This window comes from Myotis yumanensis, unplaced genomic scaffold (genome assembly GCF_028538775.1).
Source record: "Myotis yumanensis isolate MYYU_CA2020_CCGP unplaced genomic scaffold, mMyoYum1.0.hap1 SCAF_14, whole genome shotgun sequence".
NCBI classification, from domain to species: domain Eukaryota; kingdom Metazoa; phylum Chordata; class Mammalia; order Chiroptera; family Vespertilionidae; genus Myotis; species Myotis yumanensis.
In genome coordinates this window covers 36,201,626-36,225,174 of record NW_027223765.1, presented here as the reverse complement: position 1 = coordinate 36,225,174, position 23,549 = coordinate 36,201,626, and the positions used below count along the sequence as shown (strand labels likewise).

At 46.6% G+C, this 23,549-nt stretch overlaps 1 protein-coding gene across 1 annotated transcript; it reads left to right on the top strand.

The window, feature by feature from the left end:
- The first annotated feature begins 785 nt into the window (after positions 1-785).
- Positions 786-22,224, top strand: CPNE9 (copine family member 9). Its single transcript, XM_070390650.1, has 20 exons — positions 786-989; positions 1,493-1,533; positions 1,652-1,698; positions 1,808-1,911; positions 2,365-2,401; positions 2,924-3,000; positions 7,434-7,497; positions 7,613-7,716; positions 7,953-8,057; positions 9,441-9,482; positions 9,805-9,880; positions 9,992-10,045; positions 10,452-10,513; positions 11,271-11,317; positions 12,196-12,377; positions 12,654-12,781; positions 18,827-18,929; positions 19,575-19,632; positions 20,015-20,088; positions 21,825-22,224. The coding sequence occupies exons 1-20, from the start codon at positions 922-924 to the stop codon at positions 22,008-22,010; spliced, it is 1,659 nt and encodes a 552-aa protein (XP_070246751.1). The 5' UTR covers positions 786-921; the 3' UTR covers positions 22,011-22,224.
- Positions 22,225-23,549: the final 1,325 nt, after the last annotated feature.

Below are 23,549 nucleotides of genomic sequence, written 5' to 3'. Positions count from 1 at the left end.
CACTGAGTCAAACCAGTCAGGGCTCCATTGATCTTTTGAGAGAGAGTGGAAGAGAGAAGGAAAGATAAAAACATCAATGTGCTCACATCGATTGGTTGCCTCCTGCCCCCACCAGGGCCCAGGCCAGGGAAGGAGCCTGCAACCAAGGGATGTGCCCTTGGCTGGAATCGAATCCGGGACCACTTGGTCCGTAGGCTGACACTCTATGCACTGAGCCAAACCAGCTAGGATGAGCTCTGACTCTTAATACAAGAGAGGTCATTGGTATGAGTGCGCAGAGGAAGCAAACATTCTTGAGAATTTACTGTGTATAACACCTTGTGCCAAGTGCTTTTCACGGATTATCTCAATAAAATTTTACAACAGCCCCAAGTAGGTGCTATAATGGCCTTTCTACTAATGAGACTGAGCCTCAGAGATGTTGAGTAACTTGCCCAAGGTCGCACAGTTAATGTGAACAAATGTGTGACTTTCTGTTCAGAGACCTAGGCAGGGCGGCAGTGGGAGGGGGAGAAGCCGATTGTTGAGGGAGGGCTTAGGTAGCGGAAAGGTCCCAATTGCCCATCAGGTGCCCCAAACCCTTCAGCGCTGTGGATAGCTCTTCAGGAGGCGTGGGATTTGCCCCAGAAAAAATGCCCTGGAAGGATTCTCCCAAGGTGTGGGTTGGAGGGGGTCTGGGTAAGGTTCCCGGACAGCCCGAGGCTGCTCCAATGGGGCGGGGGCCCCCGCAGGGCTGGGCGGGGCTGTGTTGCCTTCTGGAGTTGCTGCCCGCGGCCACAGTCCAGGCGTGAGCGGCGGGAGAGCGCACAGTGCTGGAGGGAGTGCAGCCGCCACTGCGGGAGCACAGGGGCCGGCCCCGCCGCCGCCGGTACTCCTAAGCCCTCCGCTGCTCCGGCCACCCGACCAGCTGAGAGACCAGCCATGTCTCTCAGCGGAGCCTCTGAACGCAGCGTTCCGGCTACCAAGATTGAGATTACCGTGTCCTGCCGGTGAGCTGGCCAGCTGGAGAGGGCGTAGGCACTGCCCAGCCCCAACCGGCTCCGGGGCTGGGGCGGACAGGGGGCTAGACCCGGGGGGAAGAAGCATCTGGAGCAGGAAAATCGTGGATGCAGACTCCCTGTTAGGGGAGGGGGTTTCCTTGAACAGTCCCACCCGCAAAAAAAGGGCTCACTTAGCCTGCGGGTTCAAGGGATGGGTCGCGGGGATCCAGTAGATTCTGGGCCCCAGGAGGACAAAGTTCTGGGGCTAACCCTCATTCCTGGGGACACTGTGGACACGGACCTGTCCAGCCCGCAGGGAAGCGGTCCTTGGGCTGAGCTTTCCGGTGCTGTCCAGGGTGCTAACAACGCGGACCCAGGCTGGATATAGGAATGAGGAAGGGAGGTGCGATTTGAGCCCCATGCCTCCCCCGGGTGCCCAACTCAGGGCCGAGTTGAGGCGGTGGGGTTCAGAATGACCCACCCTCTATCCGTCTGTCTGTCGTTTCCTCTAGGAACCTGCTGGACCTCGACACCTTCTCCAAGTCCGACCCCAGTAGGCGGCACCAGGGCGGGGTGGAGGGCAACTCGGTGTGCGGGCGCGACTGAGGAGCGGGGAGGGGGTGCAGACTGACCTGACGTCCTTCTCTCCCCGCCCCCACTCCCGCCTGCAGTGGTGGTGCTTTACACGCAGAGCCGGGCCAGCCAGGAGTGGAGGGAGGTGAGTCCGCGAGTCCTCTTTCAGCCCAGAGCTGCCCCCGGGAATCCAACCCCCACCCCACTTTGCAGGCTCCACGCTGACTCTCAGCACCCCCCACCCCCCTATCCAGTTCGGACGGACCGAGGTGATCGACAACACGCTGAACCCAGACTTCGTGCGCAAATTCGTCCTTGACTATTTCTTTGAAGAAAAGCAAAACCTGCGCTTCGATGTGTGAGCCCCGCCCAGAATTCTGGCTTGGACCGCCCCCCGACCTGGATCCACCCGAAATTCTGGCTGGCTACACCCCCACCTGGCATCCCGGGCTAGTTCCTCCCCAAGGCCCAGTTCGGTCCCTCTTAGAAGTGGGGGGTCCACTCTAATCTTAACTCCGCCCCACGTCGGCTTCGCCCTGCCCTTAGGTCACGTCCGAGCCTGGTCCTGCCCACAACTCTGCTCCCTAATTTAGCTCCACCTGCGTCTAGGTCCCGCCCCCCCCCCGCCCCCGCCCACAGCAGGCCCTGATTTGGCCTCGCACAGGTCTGACCCTCTGCGACTCTGACTCCTACCCCAAAGGAGATCCCGGTTTAATTCTGGCCGCAGTTTTAACCAGCACTTGAAACTCGACCCCCTTTCCAGGCTCTCCCCTACGGGCCCCGCCCGACGCTGCTCCTACTCTCTTTCCAGGTACAACGTCGACTCCAAAACCAACATCTCCAAACCGGTGAGCGAGCGTCCCCTCGCGGTCTGGGCACACGTGCGTCGCTCAGGGTGAAACGACCCTCTTTGGAACCCTCCTACCTCTTAACCCCGACTCTACCTTCTCTGGTCCGAACCCACCCTTCCCGGCCCTTCTCCGGTTCCTGCCTCGGCTTCCCACCTGTGCCTCCTACTCACTGCTCGTCTTTCTTCTCGGCCGCTGCTGGGTCCTGTAGAAGGTGAGGCTGAACTCGGCTGGGCGGAGTGGGGAGGGTGGAGGTGAGGGGTGGGATGGCAACATGGAGAGCAGCTTAAAATGACAGGACCAAGAAGGGGAGCTTGCTTAGGGAACACCCCCCCTCCCCCCACGCCCGCCCGCCCCCTGCTCTTTTAAAGCACCGGCTGGGCGGTCGTTCTTGCTATGTCCCGCCTCCTTGAAACACCCTGGTCGTTGTGGCTGGGCTGGTGTGGCCTCTTCTCCAGGGCTGGGCTGGGACTCTGCACCCCCAGCCCCCCCAGGCCTCGCTGACTCCGTGTCCCTGTGCAGGATTTCCTGGGACAAGCGTTCCTGGCCCTGGGAGAGGTGATTGGAGGCCAGGGTAGCCGCGTAGAGCGACCCCTCACGTAAGCTGAACTGGAAGGAGTGAGGGGGGAAGGGTGGGTGCCTCCAAATTCTCCTCCCAAAGATCCTGCTGACCTGGTAGTAGTAGAAGCTGGGATTCCCCCTGGTCAGGAGCCTTCAATGGCTCCCATCGCCCTCGAGGGGGAAGCTCTAATCTCTAGGATTGTGTTAAAGTCTATCTCAGGCCTGGCATGTTTTCTCTCTCTCCTCACTGGTTTTCTAAGTCTTTCAACCTATAAGGTCCACTTCCAAGCTCTTCTCTTCCATGAGGTTTCCACTCACTAAGTCAAGTCCTCTGGAATTTCCATTATGTACTAAATATTTATTAGCATGTTTCATATGCCATTCCCTGTGCTAGATACCAGGGATATATCCATTTCACAAATATTCCTGGGCATAAACTCTGTCAGCCTCTGTTTAAGGGGCTTAGGCTGTAATGTGAACAGAACAAAGGTTCCTGCCCTTGGGGAGCTTATACTAAGGAGTGGGGGGTGAGACCTAAAAAATAGACATAATAAGTAAATTACATAACATATTAGACAGTAAGTGCCACGGTAAAAAGCTAAGTAGAGCGGAATTAGGGGGATTGAAACAAAATGGTTAAGTGGGCCTCTTGGAGAGGTAACTTTGGAGCAATGACCTGAAGGAAGGAGGGGAGTGAGCCATGCAGATGTCTGGAGGAGGAATATTCCAGGCAGAGGAAACTGCCAGTGCAAAAGCCTGATATGTTCGAAGAGCAGCAAGAAGCCAGTGTGGCTGGAGCCAGGGGAGCAAGGGGAAAGGAGGAAGTGATGTTGGAGAGTTAAGTGAGGACCTTATAGCCATTGTAAGGAGTTTAGCTTTTGCTCTGAGTTGGAAGTCACTGGAGAGTTCTAAGCAGAGAAGTGACATAATATGACAATGCTTTCAAAGTATGATGCTGGCTGCTGGGTTTAGAATAGATCTTGGTGCAACAAAGGTAGAAGCAAAGAGTCAACTGGAAGGCTATTATAGGGAGGTAGCAGTGAAGGAGGGGAGAAGTGGTCAGATTCTGGATATACTGTGAAGGTGGAGCCAAGTTTCTTGACAGATTGAATATGAATGTCAGAGGAAAAGAGGAGTCAAGGATGACACCAAAGCCTTTGACTTGAACAACAGGATGGATGGAGTTGTCATAAACTGAGATGGTTAAAAAAAAAAAATTCAGGGAGAAGTAAGTTGGTGGGGAATTCTATCAGAAGTTCAGTCTGACTTGTTGAATTTCATAATTTTTATTAGACATTCGAATGGAGATGTCAAGTAGACAATAAGATACATGAGTCTTGCCCTAGCTGGTTTTGCTCAATGGATAGAGCATTGGCTTTTCGACTGAAAGGTTCCAGGTTCGATTCCAGTCAAGGGCACATGCCTGGGTTGCCGGGTTGCAGGCTTGATCCCCAGTAGGGGGTGTGCAGTAGGCAGCCAATCAATGATTATCATTGATGTTTCTCCCTCTCCCTTCCTCTCTGAAAAGAATAATAAATTTTTTTAAAAAAGATACATTAGTCTTAGATGCTCCTTAAGGCCATAAGACTAGATAAGTGGAGAGAGGGTCAAAGACTGAGACTCCATGAGATGGAATTAGAAAAGGAGACTAAGAAGAAGCATTAGGTGGAGTTGTCCTGGAAGCAAAGTGAAAGACTTGGATCAAGGAGGAAAGTGACTACCATGTCAAAAACTTCTGCATGTTAAGTAAGGTAAGAATTAGGAATTTGCCAATGGACTTGGCAAGATAGAGGTCACTGGTGACTCTGACAAGCATAGTTTTGAAGGAGAGAGAGTTGGAGAAATTTAGAAAAGAATGAAGAGAAGGGAATCAAGGAATCTTTCAATGGGCTTTGCTGCAAAGAATAGAAGAGAAAAGGAGGGGTGGCTAGAGGAAAGTGAGGTCAAGAATAGTTTTGTGCCTGGCCGGTGTGGCTCTATGATGAGCATCGACCCATGAACCAAGAGATCACTGGTTCAATTCCTGGTCAGGGCACATGCCCTGCTTGCGGTGTGCAGGAAGCAGCTGATCGATGTTTTCTTCTCATCGATGTTTCTCTATCCCTCTCCCTTCTCTCTCTAAAAATCAACTTTGTAAAAAAAGAATAGTTTTTTTAATTTTTTAACATGAGAAAAATTATACCACATTTGTATGTTAAAGGGAAAGACCCAGTGGAAACTGAAATAACAAAATGAGGGGGAATTGCTGGAGTGATGTCCTTGTGTAGGTAGGCAACAAGATGGGAATGTAGCACACAGTGGAGGGGTAAGTAGACACGTGCATAGTCATTTATAGCGTTGGTAGGAAGACGGTTGTGTGGGTGAAGATACCGGAGGCAGAGGAGACGTGGTGGGTCTGTGGACATTCTCTTCTGGTTGCTTCAGTCTTGTCAGTGAAATAGGAAACAAGGTCATTGGCTGAGAGTGAGGATGGGGGAGGAGGCTTTTTGGGTTTGAGGAGAGTAAAGAAGGAGTGAAACTGCCACCTCGCAGAACTGCAGAGTAAAGGATCTTGGGACCTACAGTATGACTATAGACGGACCCTCTTGAGGTTTGTGGTCATGCATTTATAATGAGACTAGCTGGCCAGTGTTGTTCAGTGATTGAGCATTGACCTATGAACCAGGAGATCACCGTTCAATTCCTGGTCAGGGCACATGCCCGAGTTGTGGGCTTGCTACCCAGTAGGGGGTGTGCAGGAGGCAGCTGATCAAAGATTCTCTCTTATCATTGATGTTTCTATCTCTATCCTTCTCCCTTCCTCTCTGAAATCAATAAAAACATATTTTAAATATATACATAATAAAATAAGACCAATTAGAGCCCTGACTGGGTTAGCTCAGTTGATTGCAGCATCATCCCAATATGCCAAGGTTGTGGGTTTGATCCCAGTCAGGGCACATACAAGAATCAACCAATGCATGCATAAATAAGTGGAAGAACAAGTGGATGTTTCTCTCTCTCAAATAAATAAATAAATAAATTTTAAATGAGAGCAGTTAGCATGATTATATGTTTTCCTCTGGTCATATCAGTTGTATCGGTGCAGTATGGGTTGGGTAGAGAATTGGGTTTAACTAGGGCAGTGGTTTTAACAAATAAGTATATTAAAGTGAGAGAAGGACAAGGGAAAAGGGGAGGATGTTAGGTAGTGACTATTATAATCACTGCCTGGAATTTACATTGGGTGAGGAGGTGAGAGAGAACATCAAGAAGGTGAAAAGCAGTGAGAAGGCAGTAGGATCAGTGACTTTGTCCTGGATGTGCAGGTGAAGAATCCCTGTACTCATCACACTTGTCTTTTTAAAGTACAAAAGGTCAAAGATCGAAGAAGCCAAATAAATGGTTCAAAATTCTCATTTTAAAAATGGGGAAAAATCACATAGCAAATTGGTGCCAGGACTTGAATTCGGAACAATTCTGACCTAACTTTCCTCTCCCATACTTGGGATCATTTTTAGGATCAGGGTTCATAGGTCCATGTAAACAAGGTTCCTGACTGTTTGGAGACCAAGGCAAGTTGGAGATAGATGTCCTGGTACGCAACCTTCATGTACATGGGTTAGGAGAGGTTAAGGCTTCCCTTGTCTTTTTTTTGTTGTTGTTAATCCATTGATTTCTAAAGAGAGTGAAAGGGAGGGAGAGGGAGAGAGAGAGACAGAAACATCAATGTGAGAGAAACATCAGTTGGTTGCCTCCTGACCTACCGGTGCTGGGGATCTAACCTACAACCGAGGTACAAATGCCCTTGCCTGGGAAATGAACCTACGACCCTTAGGCGGTGCACAGTCCGAAGCTCTAACCACTTAGAAACACGGCCAGAGCGTCCCTTGTCTTCTTTTTTTTTAATATGTGTTTATTTATTTTAGAGAGGGGGGAAAGGAGAGGGATAGAGAGATGGAAAATATCGACGAGAGAGAAACATCACCGATCTGCTGCTTCCTGCACGCCCTCTACTGGGATTGGAGCCTGGCAACCAGGCATGTGCCCTGACTGGGAATCGAACCAATGACCTCTTGCTCTATGGGTCACGGCTCAACTACTGAGCCACGCTGGCCAGGCTTCACTTGTCTTTTATATTTCACTCTTCACAGTCTTTGGAAAGCACAGCATCTTTGATCTGACAAATAGGCCCTTTACTCCAGGTTTGGATAGAAATTCCAGGACTTTTAAATCCTATGTCTTTCTCATTATACCATTATGAGATGCCCATCTAGGTTATATTAGCCCCAAACAAGACTATAGACCCCTCCCCAGTCAAAGTCAAGCCCTTCCCCACTAGGAGCCACTCGGGACAGAAGGGGACACACTCAGGGGACTGTCAGTAAATAGCAAAATGAATCCCTTGGCCCACCCACCCAATCCCAGATTGGCCACCCCAATCCTTGTTGCCTACTCTCCCCCCTCACAAAGAGGCTTTTTCTGCTTCCAGGGGTGTACCAGGAAAGAAATGTGGGACCATATTGCTGACCGCAGAAGAGCTTAGCAATTGCCGGGTGAGTAAGGGCCACATGCTAGACCCAGAAGGCTTGCTTCTCTCCCCAAACTCCCTTTAGTGGACTGTCTGAGACTATGGGACATTTGAGGTCAAGAGCCCAACTTCATCCCTAGGACATTGCTACCATGCAGCTGTGTGCAAACAAGCTGGACAAGAAGGACTTCTTTGGGAAATCAGACCCCTTCCTTGTGTTCTACAGGAGCAATGAGGATGGCACGTGAGTCACTACTCTCCAGTGGCACCCAGCCTCTCCTGCTGTGACCATGGGCCCATTAGGGTTCTTAGGTTGGGCATCATAGACTTCACCAGGACCTGAGTCCAGAATTCATTCAAGGCAGCACACAACATGTGCTTAACATGTGGGAGAATCACCAAAATCTCTAAGAGTATCAGGCCTTCTCTCTGGGCTCAGTCCTACCCAAAGGCAAGTTTTAATCTCTTGCTCCTCTCCAGGTTCACCATCTGCCACAAGACAGAGGTTGTGAAAAACACACTGAACCCCGTGTGGCAGCCCTTCAGCATCCCTGTGCGGGCACTGTGCAATGGAGACTATGACAGGTCTGCTTCAGCATAAGCTGGGGAGTAAGAGGACAAGGGCATGAGAGTGGGGCCCCAGAATGATGTCAGAGAGTCGTAATAGTGTTAGAGGATCCTGCTCAGTGAGACAGTTTTGGGCATGGAGATGATTGGATGGAGAAGCAAATGGATAGCCACATGGATGGATAAGTAGATGGATGGGTGGATGGATGGATGGATGGATGGATGGGCAAATGAGTGAGAAGATACATTGGTGGATTGTCAGATGTATGTACGTAGACTGTTGAATTGATGGGTGGGTATATGGATGGGTGTTATAAGAGGATTGATGGATGGTAGGGGGGGAGATATATGAATGGATAAGTGGACTGATGGCTGGATTAGTGGATGGACAGATTATGTATAGATGAGTAAAAGGATAAATAGATGGATGGCTATATGAGAGATTGGTGGGGTGGATCTCTCATTGGTGGACTAGAGAGGCAGAGGGATGATTGGAAAAGCAGGAGGATAAATAAATGGAGTGATAGGTATATTGATGGGTGGACAGATGAATGGATAGTAGATGGATGGATAGATTAGTTGATGGATGAGTATAAAACAGATGGACAGGGTGACCATATAAACTAATAAATGGGCAGTATGAAGGTAGGTGGGTGGAAAGATGGATGGGCACAGAAATGGTTATAGATGAATGGAATATCAGATGAACAGATATCAGATGGTCAGATGTTTGGTTGGAGAGATGAATGGACAGGCAGATGGATGCTTGCATGCATCAATGAGTCAGTGAATGGCTGCATGTATAGTTAGATGGATGGACAAAGATAGGAATTAATATGTAATTGGATTGGCGAATGTATGGGTAAATGGGTGGCTAGATGGATAGATAGATGGTTGAATGGACTGCCACATAGATAGATGGACATATGGGGGTGACTTAGGCATAGCAGTTTAGAACAAGGTCTTTGGAACCAGGATGTCTGAGTTTAATCTCAGCTCAGCTATGATCCTTAGTCAAGATACTATTTTGTTTTGTTTTTGTACTTCAGCTTCCTTATCCAAAAAGTAAGAATAATAGTACTTACTTTATAAGGTGGTTGATAAATGAGACAATCTTTGAAAGTTCTGGGAACAATGCTTGGAATATAGTAGGACGTGGTAAAGAATAGCAATAGTGGTACAAATAGCAGCAGTAGTAATAGTAGTACTGGTAGTGGCAGTAGATAGTTGGGTATTGTGCATGGATTGATGAATGAATAGATAGAATAGATGGACAAATGGGAGGAATGTTGATGGAAGGGCTGATGGGTAGATGGGAAGATAATTTGTGTAAGGTAAAGGTGGGGGTGTCTCTAAGATTTGTCATACACACCCAGCCTATCTTTATTTTTTGCATTTCAGAACAGTGAAGATCGATGTGTATGACTGGGACCGGGATGGAAGGTAGAACTGCCTTCTCCTGTACTTAACCCAAACAGTTCCCTATCATGTGTAGTACATTCACTAGAACCCCCAAAGTGGCTTTGGGAACCAGGAAGGGTGATGATAGATACCAAGACCTTGGGTACAACTGATCCCCTCAGTTATCTCTCTAGTACACGGTCTCTTCCCTTCTCTTCCCCTTAGCTTGGCCATTCTTCTGGCCCTAGCACCAATGCCCTACAGCTCAAGTAGAGTAAGAGGATAGTGAGAATAAAAGTCTGTTTTTAGGCCTGGTTCCAAGCCAGCAGCAGCTGCTACTCACCCACCCCTGGCCTCATTGCAGCCATGACTTCATTGGTGAGTTCACCACCAGCTACCGGGAGCTGAGCAAGGCCCAGAACCAGTTTACAGTATATGAGGTGAGAGCTCCAGCCCTGCCCAGGTTGCCCAGGTCATCCCTCATCCCAGTGTGATCAGTCTGTAGTTCCCTCCCTCGGTTTCCCACCACCACTGTTATCTTCTTCACTTAGGTACTTAACCCTCGGAAGAAATGTAAGAAGAAGAAATATGTCAACTCGGGAACTGTGAGTGCTCCCTGGAGCTCTGACCTTCCCTGGATCCTTCTGTGTCTATCTCCATTGACATAGCATGTTGGGGGTACCAAAAGGCTGTAGGTACACATTACTTGGATTAGTAATGTTGGGCACAAAGTGGCACCATTAAGTTTTTCCTCTTTTTTTCTCAACTGTGGAAATTTTTTGCTCTTTACTCTTTTTGTAGAATATATTTTTTAAAAATCTAAATTGTATTTCCCAATTTAATATACCTTTGGAAATTCAAATATGTTTCTGACAGCTTCCTCTTTTTGCCCCTTCCGAAATTGGAGAAGGTGGGTCAGGGTGTGGCAGGGGTGGCATCATGGGTCTCTTTCCCTTCTGCCACTCCAACTGCCCTTTCCAAAGTAGCAGGGCTGCCTTTTCTATCCCACAGGTGACACTGCTCTCTTTCTCTGTGGACTCTGAATTCACTTTTGTCGATTACATCAAAGGAGGGTGAGTTACAGGCTAGGCTTTGGGCTAAACAAGTTCCTCCCAGTTCTGAGCCTCAGTTTTTTTATTTATGAATTGTCAGGGTCCAATGAGATCATGAAAACAAACTTTAAAACACTTGGCAAACTATAAAGCACTCTGTAAGATGCATAGTGTTCTCGAGGCTTCATCCCTGGCTCTCAGACTCCCTTGAAGTCATGGCTTAAATGAGGCCATGGATGAGCAGCACCTGGTGCTGGCTTAGAGCCAGTCCTAAGATTCCAGACCAGTGGTCTTCAAAGGTGGCCCCAGTAATCTGACTGGGACCTATACAAAGTTATGTCTAGGCAAGAGGGGAGAGGTCAAGAGAGAGGGAAAGCCCAAGCAGACTATAGGGACATTCTGCTTGGTTCAGTGGAGGCAGACAGACCTGAGAAAGGTACTTTGCTTCTCTGATCCTTGCTTTTCTCCTATGTAAAATGGAGATGTTAATTACTATTTTCAGGCTATAGTAAGGGTTAAGTTAAATTACATGTAATACACTTGTCATACAGTAGGCATTTAATTCTGCTACCCAAAGTGTGCTCCATGGACTAGCAGCATCTGCATCACTTGGAAGTTTGTTAAAAATATAGAATCTCAGGTTCCAATCAGATAATCCAGATTACAATATATATTTTAATATGATCCCCAGGTGGTTCATATGCACACTAGTGTTTGAGAAATCCTGTTATAGTAAGTATTGGTCCCTCACTTCTCAATCCATCTATTTCCCTGACAGGACCCAGCTGAACTTCACAGTAGCCATTGACTTCACAGCTTCTAATGGTGAGGCATGGTTTGGGGAATGGGATGTGGAGGAAGTCCTTAGGATTGGTCTGGATTCCAAGCTAGGGATAAGAGTTCAAGTATCCAGTAAGCCGAGGCTTGAAGCAAAGCCCAGCGAGGCTGGTACTGGGCAGGAATGTTGGGGAGAGATTATTGGGCGTAAGGGTGAGCAGAGGGTATAGGAAAATACGTGTGTGAATGGATCAGGAAAGTTGAAAGGACAGATAGTTCAAGAGGTGGATGAGTAAATGAATGAATGGGAGAGAATAGGGGTATAAGGACAGATGGATAGAGGAATGGGTGGTGAGTGATGACTGGTTGTGTAGACAGATGAACAGAGAGGGTAGATGTGTTCGTAAGAACAATAGGATTCATGGATGAGTATGTGGGTGGGTAAATGGACAGATGTTTAAATTAGGGGCAACAATGGGTAGGTAGATGGGGAATGAATGAGTGGACAGGTGGATGGATCCATATGAGGATAGGCAAGTGAATAAATGGAATGGATAGGGATGAATGGATGGGTGGACAGATGAATATGGCTGTATGGATGGATGGAAAAGAAAGAAATGGAGGTGGACAAGTGGATGGATGGTTGGATAAGAGAATGAAAAGGCAGATGGATATAGGTAGACAGATGGATTTATGCTAGTGGGTGGGTGAATGTGTGGATAGGTAGATAAATTGATGGATAAATGTAAGGGTTGGTGGGTGGACAGATGGACAAATGAATATATGGATGATTGGATAAAATAATAAGGGAGTACATGGGTAAAGGGTGGAGGAATGGATAGATGTATGGATGCATACCAGGATAGGCAGATGAATAGATGCATGAGCAAGGTGACATTAAGGGTGGGGCTCCTGTGTCCCTACAGGGAATCCCCTGCAGCCAACCTCCCTGCACTACATGAGTCCCTACCAGCTCAGCGCCTATGCCATGGCCCTCAAGGCAGTGGGAGAAATCATCCAGGACTATGACAGTGACAAGCTCTTCCCAGCCTACGGCTTTGGGGCCAAGCTGCCCCCAGAGGGACGGATCTCCCATCAGTTCCCCCTGGTATGGTATGGGCCAGAGCCTACACTCCATGCCCTGGCATCTGGCCCACCCAAGTTGACAAATTTCTTCTATTTACATTTCTTCTAAGGGTCATGGACCTGCAGAGAAGCAGGAAGCTATGATAGGGGAGAAGAGCAGGGAGGGGAAGCAGGGCTGGAGTTTGGTGGGTGGGGCATGAAAAGAGAGTGATGATAAAACGAAGGAGTGAGCTTGGATCAGAGCACTACTGGATGTACCCTGCATGGGCCCAGCCCAGCAGGGCATCTTCCCTGACAGAACAACAATGATGAGGACCCCAACTGTGCGGGCATTGAGGGTGTGCTGGAGAGCTACTTCCAGAGCCTGCGTACAGTGCAGCTCTACGGGCCCACCTATTTTGCTCCTGTCATCAACCAGGTGGCCAGGTAAGATAACTTGATGGAGTTTGAGGAGAACAGGGGGACCCAGACAGGGGACTGACTTCCCAAGGATAGTTAGAACCATTCTTAGTGAACTTGGGCTTTGGGGAGAGGGTGAAAGTTTGTGTTAGCCAGCCCTTGGTATAAAGAGGTTGTATATGCCTTATTCTGGGTCAGAGAGGGTATCAGCAAACTACCCCAGCCCCACTCCCTGGGAACAACTGAAACATCAAGTTTGGGGGAGAGAAAGGCCTAAAGCACAACAGTTAAGTTACAAGCTTTGGCATCAGATCTGGAAGTGATCCTGTTTCCACCACTCACTATGTGACTTATACAATTTAGCCTCTCTAAGCCTCCATTATGGGTGTAATAATGGATAACAATAGTCCCTTCTTTATAGAGTTATTGGGAGGTTGCAATTAGATAGCAATGTAAGAATTATTAGCACAGCCCTGACCGGTTTGGCTCAGTGGGTAGAGAGTCGGCCTGCAGACTGAAGGGTCCCAGGTTTGATTCCAGGCAAGGGCATGTACCTTGGTTGTGGACACATCCCCAGTGGGGGGTGTGCAGGAGGCAGCTGATTGATGTTTCTCTCTCATTGATGTTTCTAACTCTCTATTCCTCTCCCTTCCTCTCTGTAAAAAATCAACAAAATATATATTTTTTAAAAAAGAATTATTAGCACAAAGCCCTGGCTGGGTAGCTCAGTTGGTTAGAGCATCATGCCAATACTCCAAGGTTGCAGGTTCAATTCCCGGTCAGGGTACATACAAGAAGCAACCAATGAATGCATAATCATAAATTTAAAAAATTTTAATGATGGTAAAAAAAAGAAAAAATAATTATTAGTACAGTGTCTGACCATAGTAAGTGCTCAATAAAAAACAGATTTAAAAAACATAAGAGTGCCCTAGCTGGTTTGGCTTAGTGGATGGAGTGTTGGCCTGCGGACTGAAGGGTCCTGGGTTTGATTCCAGTCAGGGGCACATGTTGCAGGCTTGTTCCCCTGTGGGGGGCATGCAGGAGGCAGCTGATCGATGGTTCTCTCTCATCATTGATGTTTCTATTTCTCTCTCCCTCTCCCTTCCTCTTTGAAATCAATAAAAATATATTTTAAAAAATAAATTAATAAAAAATATGAGTATGCCCTGGCTGGTTTGGCTCAGTGCTTAGAGTATCCGCCCATGGACCGAAGGATCGTGGGTTTGATTCCTGGTACATACCTGAATTGCAGGTTCATTCATTTCCCTGCCTGGTTCGGGCACATATGGGAAGCAACCAATTGATGTTTCTCTCTCACATCCATGTCTTGCTCTCTAAAATCAATAAAAACATATCCTCAGGTAAGGATTTAAAAAACAAATAAAAATATGAGTAGCCCCAATTTTTTAAACAGACTTTAAATATGTTTTTATTGATTTTTTAGAGAGAGAAGAAGGGAGAGGGAGAGGGAGAAAGATAGAAACATCAATGATAGAGAAACATTGATCGGCTGCTTCCTGCATGCCCCTACTGGGGATCTAGCCTGCAACCTGGGCGTATGCCGACAGGGAATCAAACCAGCAACCTCTTGGTGTATGGGTCGATGCTCAACCACAGAGCCACACAGGCCAGGCAGTAACTCCAAATTTTCAGAATAAAAATAAACAAAATAAAGTCCAGATCACATATCAAATTATTTTGTAAATGCAAATTTAAAAATGACAGAACTAAAACTAAACATGTATCAATAAACACAAGTTGGATAAGCTCACCTACTAAAGGAAAAATACTGATTAAATTTAAAAATAAGTCATACTAAATGCTGAATAGAAGAGACCCAACTAAAACTAAGTACCTCAGAAAGCTTGAAAGTAAAAATATGAAATAAAGAAACAAAACTAGCCCTGGCTGGTTTGGCTCGATGGATAGAGTGTTGGCCTGGGAACTAAGGGGTCCTGGGTTCAATTCCGGTCAGGGGCCCATGCCTGGGTTGCAGGCTTGATCCCCAGTGGGAGGTGTTCAGGAGGCAACCAATCAATGATTCTCTCTCATCATTGATGTTTCTATCTCTCTCTCCCTCTCCTGTCCTCTCTGAAATCAATAAAATATGTATTATAAAAAAAAGAAACAAAACTAATAAAAGTGGAAGGATTTCAGGGAGATTTATATGTCCATAGACTTCCTTTTTCCCTAGTAAAAATTTATTTTTTAATTCATAATAAGGATGATAGTTTCTTTAATTATAAAAGTAACATAACACATAACATTGCTATAGAAAATTTCAAGAATGGAGAAATAAGAAATCACCCAGAATACTGCCCAACATATATATATGTATTTTGACAGTCTTTTCCTTATGCATCCATAATTGCAGTCAAATTACATATAATATTTCACTACTGATTTTTTTCACTTAATAGTAGAGCCTGAGCATATTCTTTAGTTGTTATTAAACAGACTTCTTAAATGTTATCTTGGACAAGTTCACTCATTCATTCATTCATTTAATAAACATTAAGAAGCCCTAACCGGTTTGGCTCAGTGGATAGAGAGTCGGCCCACAGACTGAAGGGTCCCAGGTTTGATTCTGGTCAAGGACACCTACCTCGTTGTGGGCTTGATCCCTGGCCCTGGTCAGGCTGAGTGCAGAGGCAACCAATTGATGTGTCTCTCTCACATCAATTTTTCTCTCTCTCTGTCTCTCCCCCTCCCTTCCACTCTCTCTAAAAATCAATGGAAAAATATGCTCAGGTGAGAATGAACAAATAAATAGATAAACATTAAGAAAAGGAGCAATGTAACATGAATGTGGAGTCAGACTAGCTCATACACACACTCTACCTCTTATAGCTGTAAGACTCTGGGCAAGGCTCTTAACCTCCCTGTGTCTGTTTCCTCAGTTGTACAATGGTGATAATAATATCCATATCACAGGGTTGTGAAGACTAACTAAGTTAACATCTGTCAAGCACTTAGAACAGTGCCTGCCACATCATAAGTACTATAGATGTTAGCTATTACTGTTACTATTATTATAGTTATTACTATTCAGAGGGCATCAGCTGTGAGCTCAGTTCTCTGCTGAGGCACTGAGACTCAGATGAATCAGATTTAATCTCTGCCCTTGGGAGTTCCCACCGTGGTGCAAGAGACAGAAATATAAATAAATCATTACCTTCTGTAGGCTAGAGCTTCCCAGACTTTTCCAGCAAGTCGCCTGTCAGCAAAGGCAAGTGACTGCTTCCCCCGGGGGAATCTGGGGGCACAGCTGAAAGCAGCCAGACTGAACATGTCTTTGAAGTCCCCATATTTTATCTTAAAAATTCATACACATTTTACATTCTTCTCACACTGTGTCCATGTTTGCTTTAATTTAGAAAAAAAAAAGTGTTTTAAGTGTACATAGAGTCATCGAGCTTTATCCACATGATCATACAGTACAATGGATAGGACATGTATTCTGTTGCCTTGGCTCCCCCTAGGCACACAAGCTGGTACCCAAATGGGTGTGAGAACAGCCCGTTTCAGTGGGCGATATCCTAGAAGGCAGAGGGAGAGGAGGGGAGGGTATAACCGAGTCTGAGAAATCCAAGGCAGCCTTCTCATGAAGGGGGCTGCCACTCTGGGTCTAGAGGGCAAGTTGAACTTTATCAGAGAATGGAGTAGAGTAGGTCTGACAGAAGGACCACATGTGAAAAGCACAGAGGTGTGAAGGGGCAAGCTCAGGAAAGAGTGAACAGTATACTAGGATCAGAATGTGCCATGTATGTGGAATGGAGGAGTATCCGAAGAACAGCCTGGGAATGGAGAGAGGGCATCAAGAGCTCAGGCGTTAGGCTCAGTTGGTCAAGCATGGAGTTGGACCATGGCCTCACAATCCCTTGGAGATGCTATTAATGTCTCTGAACTTCAATTCTCTCATTTAAAAAATAGGAATAAAAATGTGCCTACCTTATAGAATGCTTATAAGGATTAAATTACAAGTGTGCAGCTAAGGGTGTTTTTTAAAATATATTTTTATTGAAGGGAGAGGGAAAGAGAGATAGAAACATCAGTGATGGAGAAAGAACCATTGACTGGCTGCCTCCTACACGCGCCCCCTACTGGGGATCGAGCCTGCAACCCTCACATATGCCCTGACCAGGAATCGAACAGTGACCTCCTGGTTCATAGGTCGACACTCAACCACTGAACCATGATGGCCAGGCTGCAGCTATGATTTTAATGATCATAGATGACTCTTCATTTTTTACCATCCAGTAGCCAAGTGGGGCACAGACTGGCCTCCCCAGCCAGTCACCCATCTCAGAGGTCTAAATGGCCTTGGTAATGCCAGGTGTCTACAGAGACGTACCTCCCATTGCCCCTGGCTCACAAATCCCTTCATGTGTGGGCCTTCACCCACGGTACCAGCCTCATCTCGCTCCTGTAGTCCTACGTATGCCACTAGGACAGATATCTTGGTTTGTACATGCAAACCCTCTCTCTGGAACACTTTTCCTTTTACCTCCCCTCCCTCCTCCCACTCCTCTCTTCTACCTCGGCAACATCTTCATCTGGCTAACTTGTACTCATTTTTGTCTTAGGTTAGATGTTATGTCCTCAAAGCCCTAACCTCAATGTATCATAATAGTATAAGCATTCACCTCCCCAGGACAATATCCTATTCTCTGCTGCATGCTTAGCACTGAGCTTGGTGCCTCACACACAGCCAGTGTGCAATGATATTTGTAAAATCAGTGACAGGAAACGGTACCAGTTCAGGCCTATGAAGAGGCTGTGGCCAGAATTCAGAAAGGGAACAGGGGCTGCTAAGGAAGATTATAACCCAATCCCACCCTAGGCACTGGGCAAACTGAGCCATAGCTATTTGAGTTCTCCACCATGCTTTCCTCTGATTTTTAGATATTAGGCTTAAATACCAGCACAGTCCAACAGAACTTTCTGTGATGATAGAAATGTTCTGTAACTGTGATGTCCAATATGGTCACATATGGACACTGAACACTTGAAACATAGGGTGAATAAGGAACGAAATGTTTAATTCTATTTAACTTAATTCACTTACATTTCAATAGCCATATGTGGTTAGGAATACTTTAATGGGTAGTGTAGGTCCATCCTTTCCAGCATACACGGGGCTTGAGAATGGATGTCAGGAGACCTGGCTCTACCATGGCCTTTGTGCTCTCTCAAGGCCTTGTTTTTCGAATATGTAAGATAAGGGGACTGGACTCAATTACTTCTGAAGTCCTTTTCACATGGAAAAATCTTGGATTCAAAGATTAATGGTAAGAGAAGAAAAAGGAGTTCTGAGAACAGCAGTTATACTGACCGGGGACCCAGCAGCCCAGGAAATGGGCTATGTTCAGCAGAGGGGAGAAGGGAGTGAGGTGAAATAGGTGAGATGAGTGAAGAGAGGAGGCCTTCAGCCTTTGGTCATGCTCTTGTATAAATACCAAAATCTTCCCAGGGGCAACAAAGTCCTGTGTGGTCTGGCTCCTGCCCCACCTCAGCCACATGGTCCCGTCTGTTTCCCTCACTTTCTAGGCTCCAGACAGGGTGGGCTTCCTTCAGTCCCATCACAGGACCTTTGTCCATGCTATTCCTTCTACCTAGACTGATCCCCCCTTCATTTAACCTCTCCTTCATTCTCAAACATTGTTTCCTTAAATAAGCCGTTGCTGATTCGGACTATGCCAGGAATCCCTACGATACACCCTCACAGCAGTGTCCTTTTCTAACACAGCACTCATAATAAGTGTAATTTTATACCTATTTCAGTGATTCTTGAATCAATATCTGCCTCCCATTGAGAGGGCTGGGATAGACTTGTTTTTTCTCGTGGTGTACTTTCAGTGCCTAACACAGAACCTACTATATTACGTGCTCCATAAATGTTACGGGCAGACAGTGGCAGGCACTCAGGTCTGAGGAAGGAGCATGAGCTTCAGAAGCCCCAATCCTTGCCTGGCACTTACACGCTGCCTGTGGAAGCTCTAGGAGTGGGGTGTTCTCATAGGTCTCTCTGGGCTTTCAGCTGGATTCTGTTCTTGGCCTCTCACCCAGGGCTGCAGCCAAAATTTCTGATGGTTCCCAGTACTATGTCCTGCTCATCATCACCGATGGAGTCATCTCTGACATGACACAGACCAAGGAGGCCATTGTCAGTGTGAGTCTGAGGAGGAGGACTTGGCAGGGAGGGGTCACTGTTAATAACTGTGAAGGGATTGAGATTTTAATTTAATATTTATTAAATTAAGTAATACTTGTCAAGAGGTTTAAAGCTAACAATTTAGCCTGCCAGTTTCATGAATGCTAGCAAAAGACACAAGACTTGTGGAACAGGGACAAAGAACTCTGTTATTCCCAGCAATAGCAGTAGCTCGAGTATCAGCATTTTCTCTTATTCTCTAAGCCCCAATTCCCACAAGATGATGTTAAGAGGGCCAGATGACACCTGCATCCAGTCAGCTGCATTATAGAACAGAAAACCTGAGCTTAGGAAACCCCTATGTTTTATAATGGGCAGTAATGTTTGGAAGACAGGCCTGGGTGCCCAGTTTCTCCGCTTTGTTCCAGTGTGAGACATTTTATTATACTGGGCATTAAACAAAGGTGCCCTTGGCTCTAAAGAAAGACACTATATCTTTGACATGCAGACACCCTTGCAAAAATAGTCTGGAACAAAGGAAATCAGTGCCTCTACTTGCAAGATGTGCAGAAATATAACACATGCACAAAAAAAATTGCTCTCAACAGTCACCTCCCTTATTATGGCTACTCACCCCAGACATTCATCCTCTTTCCCTCACAGGCCTCCTCACTGCCCATGTCTATCATTATTGTTGGTGTGGGACCAGCCATGTTTGAGGGTGAGTAGGATGGGGGTTGTCCCTGAGTGGGACCAATAATTGGGGAAAATAAAGGAGAAACTGGGCACCCAGGCCTGCCCCTCCCCCCAAAATACGATGGATGTCTGTGTTGGACCTTGGCCAAGTCACAGACCTTTTCTGAACCTGTTTCTTCATCATAACCAAGGCTGTTGATCTGAATACTTCCCTTTTGGTATTTCTGGGAGGATGGAATGTGTGGAAAGGCATAATAATAATGCCATAGCAATGCCTAATAATTGCAGGACTTTGACAATCATGAGGCATTCTCATGATGACTCTGAAGGGGAGCTAAGAGGGAAGGGGCCGCATGGGTTGGTTGGTGTGGGAGAGGTCAATCAGCTGAGGGGTGTCTTTTTTACAGCAATGGAAGAGTTGGATGGTGATGATGTACGTGTATCCTCTAGGGGCCGCTATGCTGAGCGAGACATCGTTCAGGTAGACCTGACCAGGGAGAGGAAGTCATGGAGCTGAAAGGCATGATGGGAAGGAGAGACTAAGTTGGCAGCCATTCTTTCTTCTGCCTTCTTAATCACCCACCTTTCACCCCTCACTCTTTTAGCCCTCCTGCTTTCACTGAACAAAATCTTGGTGAGAAACAGGCAGGTTGCTATAGCCATTATGGATCCATAGTGTAGATCCCCAAGGCCTCTGCCTTCTAATGGAGGCAACCAATAATAATCACACAGCTGAATATCTCATTAGGTTGTGATAAGTGCTCCAGAGGAACAGCAAATGCCACTGTGAGAGTCTGTAACAAGGACCTGTCTTAGGTAGGGTAGTCAGGGAAGGCTTCTTTGAGGAAATTACATTTGAGCTGAAACCTATAAGCATTACAGGCAGAGGAACAGCATGAAAGAAGGCCCTGAGGCTCAGAAGAATTGGTCCAATCATGGAAAAGGCAAGAAACCAGGGTAACAGGATCACAGTGAGTAAGAGAAAGGGGAAGTCAAGGCTATGCCGATCATGGTGAAGATTTGGGGTTTTGTTCTTTAAAAATAGGAAATCTCTTGAATGATTTCATATAGGGAAGTGAGATGGTCAGACTTCCATTTTAAGAGGACCTCTGCTTCAGGGAGAGTGGATTGTAGCAGGGCGAGAGAGAAGGGCGGTAGACTCATTAGTGAAGAAGCCTTTAAGTAGTAGAGGGAAGGCAATAAGGCTCTGGATGGGAATACAGTGGGGCCTTGACTTACGAGTTTAATTCGTTCTGAGACGGAGCTCGTTAAGGAGCTCATTAACTCAAATTACTCTGTCAACTCAATGCAAAAAATGGGCCGAGAGACAGCTGGTATCTCAAAAAACTGGTTAGTCGGGACACTCGTAAGTCAAGGCCCCACTGTAGAAGCAGTGAAGATAGAAGCAGGTTCAAACGATTATTTAAGAAAACGTTTACAACAGCTGACTATTTGATTAAATGGTGATGGTGAGTGAGTGGAGCTTCAGGATGATTCTCAGTTTTCTAGCTTGAGCAACTGGGTAATAGTCCCATTAACTGGGAAGGGAAAGCTGAAGGAGGAGCAGATTTGGCAGAAAGGATTAGAATTCAGTTGTGAACACATTGGATTTGAGGTATCTAAGACAACTGAATGGAGATATGATACAAGCAATTAAATACGTGGTTCTGAACATTTAAGAAGAGGCTAGGGATGAATATATAAATCTGGGAGTCATCAGGGAACAGTTTTTAAAATGACGGGAGTGTATAAAATCACCTAGGAAGAGACTTGAGAGAGAAGGAACCAGGTTTAGAGATTAGCTAGAACTGAGAGGAATGGGGAGAGAGGGAAGCTTATCCAGAAAGGCAGGAGAAAATCCAGCAATGTGGTGTGTCAAGAGTGGGATGTGTCCAGGAAGATCATGATCAAATGTAATGGAGAGAGAAGTAAAATGAGGACTGACAATTACTACCCATTGGACTGACTTGGGAACATGGGGATATTGACAACAGTACCAAAAGCAGTTTCGGTAGATTGTGTGAAGTCAGACTGGAGTGAGTTGAGGATGAATAGAAGGTGAAAAAAAAAATGGGTGGAAAGAAAGCAATATCCCCCAGGTTAGAGGGATATTTGGAAAGAGATGTTAGGGTCAAAGAGGAAGCCTTTCTACTGCCCCTCTTCCCCACTCCCCTCTCCTGGCCATCACTCACACCTGATTGTCTGTGCCTGTCCTAGTTCGTCCCATTCCGAGACTATGTCGACCGATCAGGGAATCATGTGCTGAGCATGGCCCGACTAGCCAAGGATGTGCTGGCGGAGATCCCGGAGCAGCTGCTGTCCTATATGCGCACCAGGGACATCCAGCCTCGCCCCCCACCCCCTCCCAACCCCAGTCCGACCCCAGCCCCAGAGCAGCCCTAAGGAGCCTACTTACCCAATGCCTGCATTCTGCCCACCTGCCCACCCACTGCTTCTGCTGAAAGCCAGAGGCACCTGGAGCCCTGGAACCCATTGGGAGGTCAGCTTGGAGGATCAGTGCTGGCTGGTCAAGTCCTCCACTCCCTCACCCACAGAAGGGCCTTGCACTGTCACCACCTCCCTGCCTTCATGCCAATAATAAAGCTGATAATAATAATTACTCTACCTCTGTCTCATGGGTCTTGGGGAGGGAGTAGGGGACCCAGGGCCTTGGCACCGCACCAAAAGGAGGGAACAAAGATTGCTTCAGCTAGGCTTTATTCCCATCCTAATACACAATCATCCAATCATTTCTTCAGACATTCTTGAAACACTTTCAGAAGTGATAAGTAAAACTGTGTGTATGTTTTTGCTGACAGAGGAGACAGGCCATAGCGTTCGTCAGACTATTTTTTAAAAAATATATTTCTTTATTGATTTTTTAAAATTTTGTTTTATTGCTTAAAATATTACAAAGAGTAGTACATATGTCTCCTCTTTTTTTCTTCCCCTTGACCTTCCCCCGGCCTCCCCTAACCCTCCCTGCCCAGTGTCTTGTGTCCATTGGTTATGCTTATATGCATGCATACAAGTCCTTTGATTGATCTCTTACCCCCCTCCCCTACAACCCTCCCTGGTCTTCCTGCTGTAGTTTGACAGTCTGTTCGATGCTGCTCTGCCTCTGTATCTATTTTTGTTCATCAGTTTATAATGGTCTTTATTATCCATAAACGAGTGAGATCATGTGGTATTTTTCTTTCATTGACTGGCTTATTTCACTTAGCATAATGTTTTTATTGATTTTTAAGAGAGGAAGGGAGAGGGAGAGAGAGAAACATCAGTGATGAGAGAGGATCACTGATTGGCTGCCTCCTGCACGGCCCCTACTGGGGATGGAGCCCACAACTGAGGCATGTGTCCTTGGCCTAAATCAAACCTGCGACCCTTCAGTTCGCAGGCTGACGCTCTATCCACTGAGCCAAACAGGCCAGGGCTCATCAGACTCTTAAAGGGGTTCCTGAATTCAAAAGAGATCAGAATTTTTTGTTTGTTTGTTTGTTTTGTTAATCCTCACCCAAGGATATTTTTTCCATTAATTTTTAGAGAGAGTGGAAGGGAGGGGGAGAGACAGAGAAAAACATCGATGTGAAAGAGATACACTGACTGGTTGCCTCCCACACACACTCCAAACCAAGGCCAGGGATTGAGCCTGCAACCTAGGTATCTGCTCTTGATCAAACTCGAACCCAGGACCCTTCAGTACTCCGACCATCGCTCTAATCATTGAGTGACTAACTAGGACAAAAGGGGTCAGCTTTAAAATGACTATATTGCCCTGACTGGTTTGGCTCAGTGGATAGAGCGTCGGCCTTCAGACTGCGGGGTCCTGGGTTCGATTCCGGCCAAGGGCATGTGCCTTGGCTGCGGGCACATCCTCAGTGAGGGGTGTGCAGGAGGCAGCTGATAGAGGAGGGCTACGATGTTTCTCGCTCATCGGTGTTT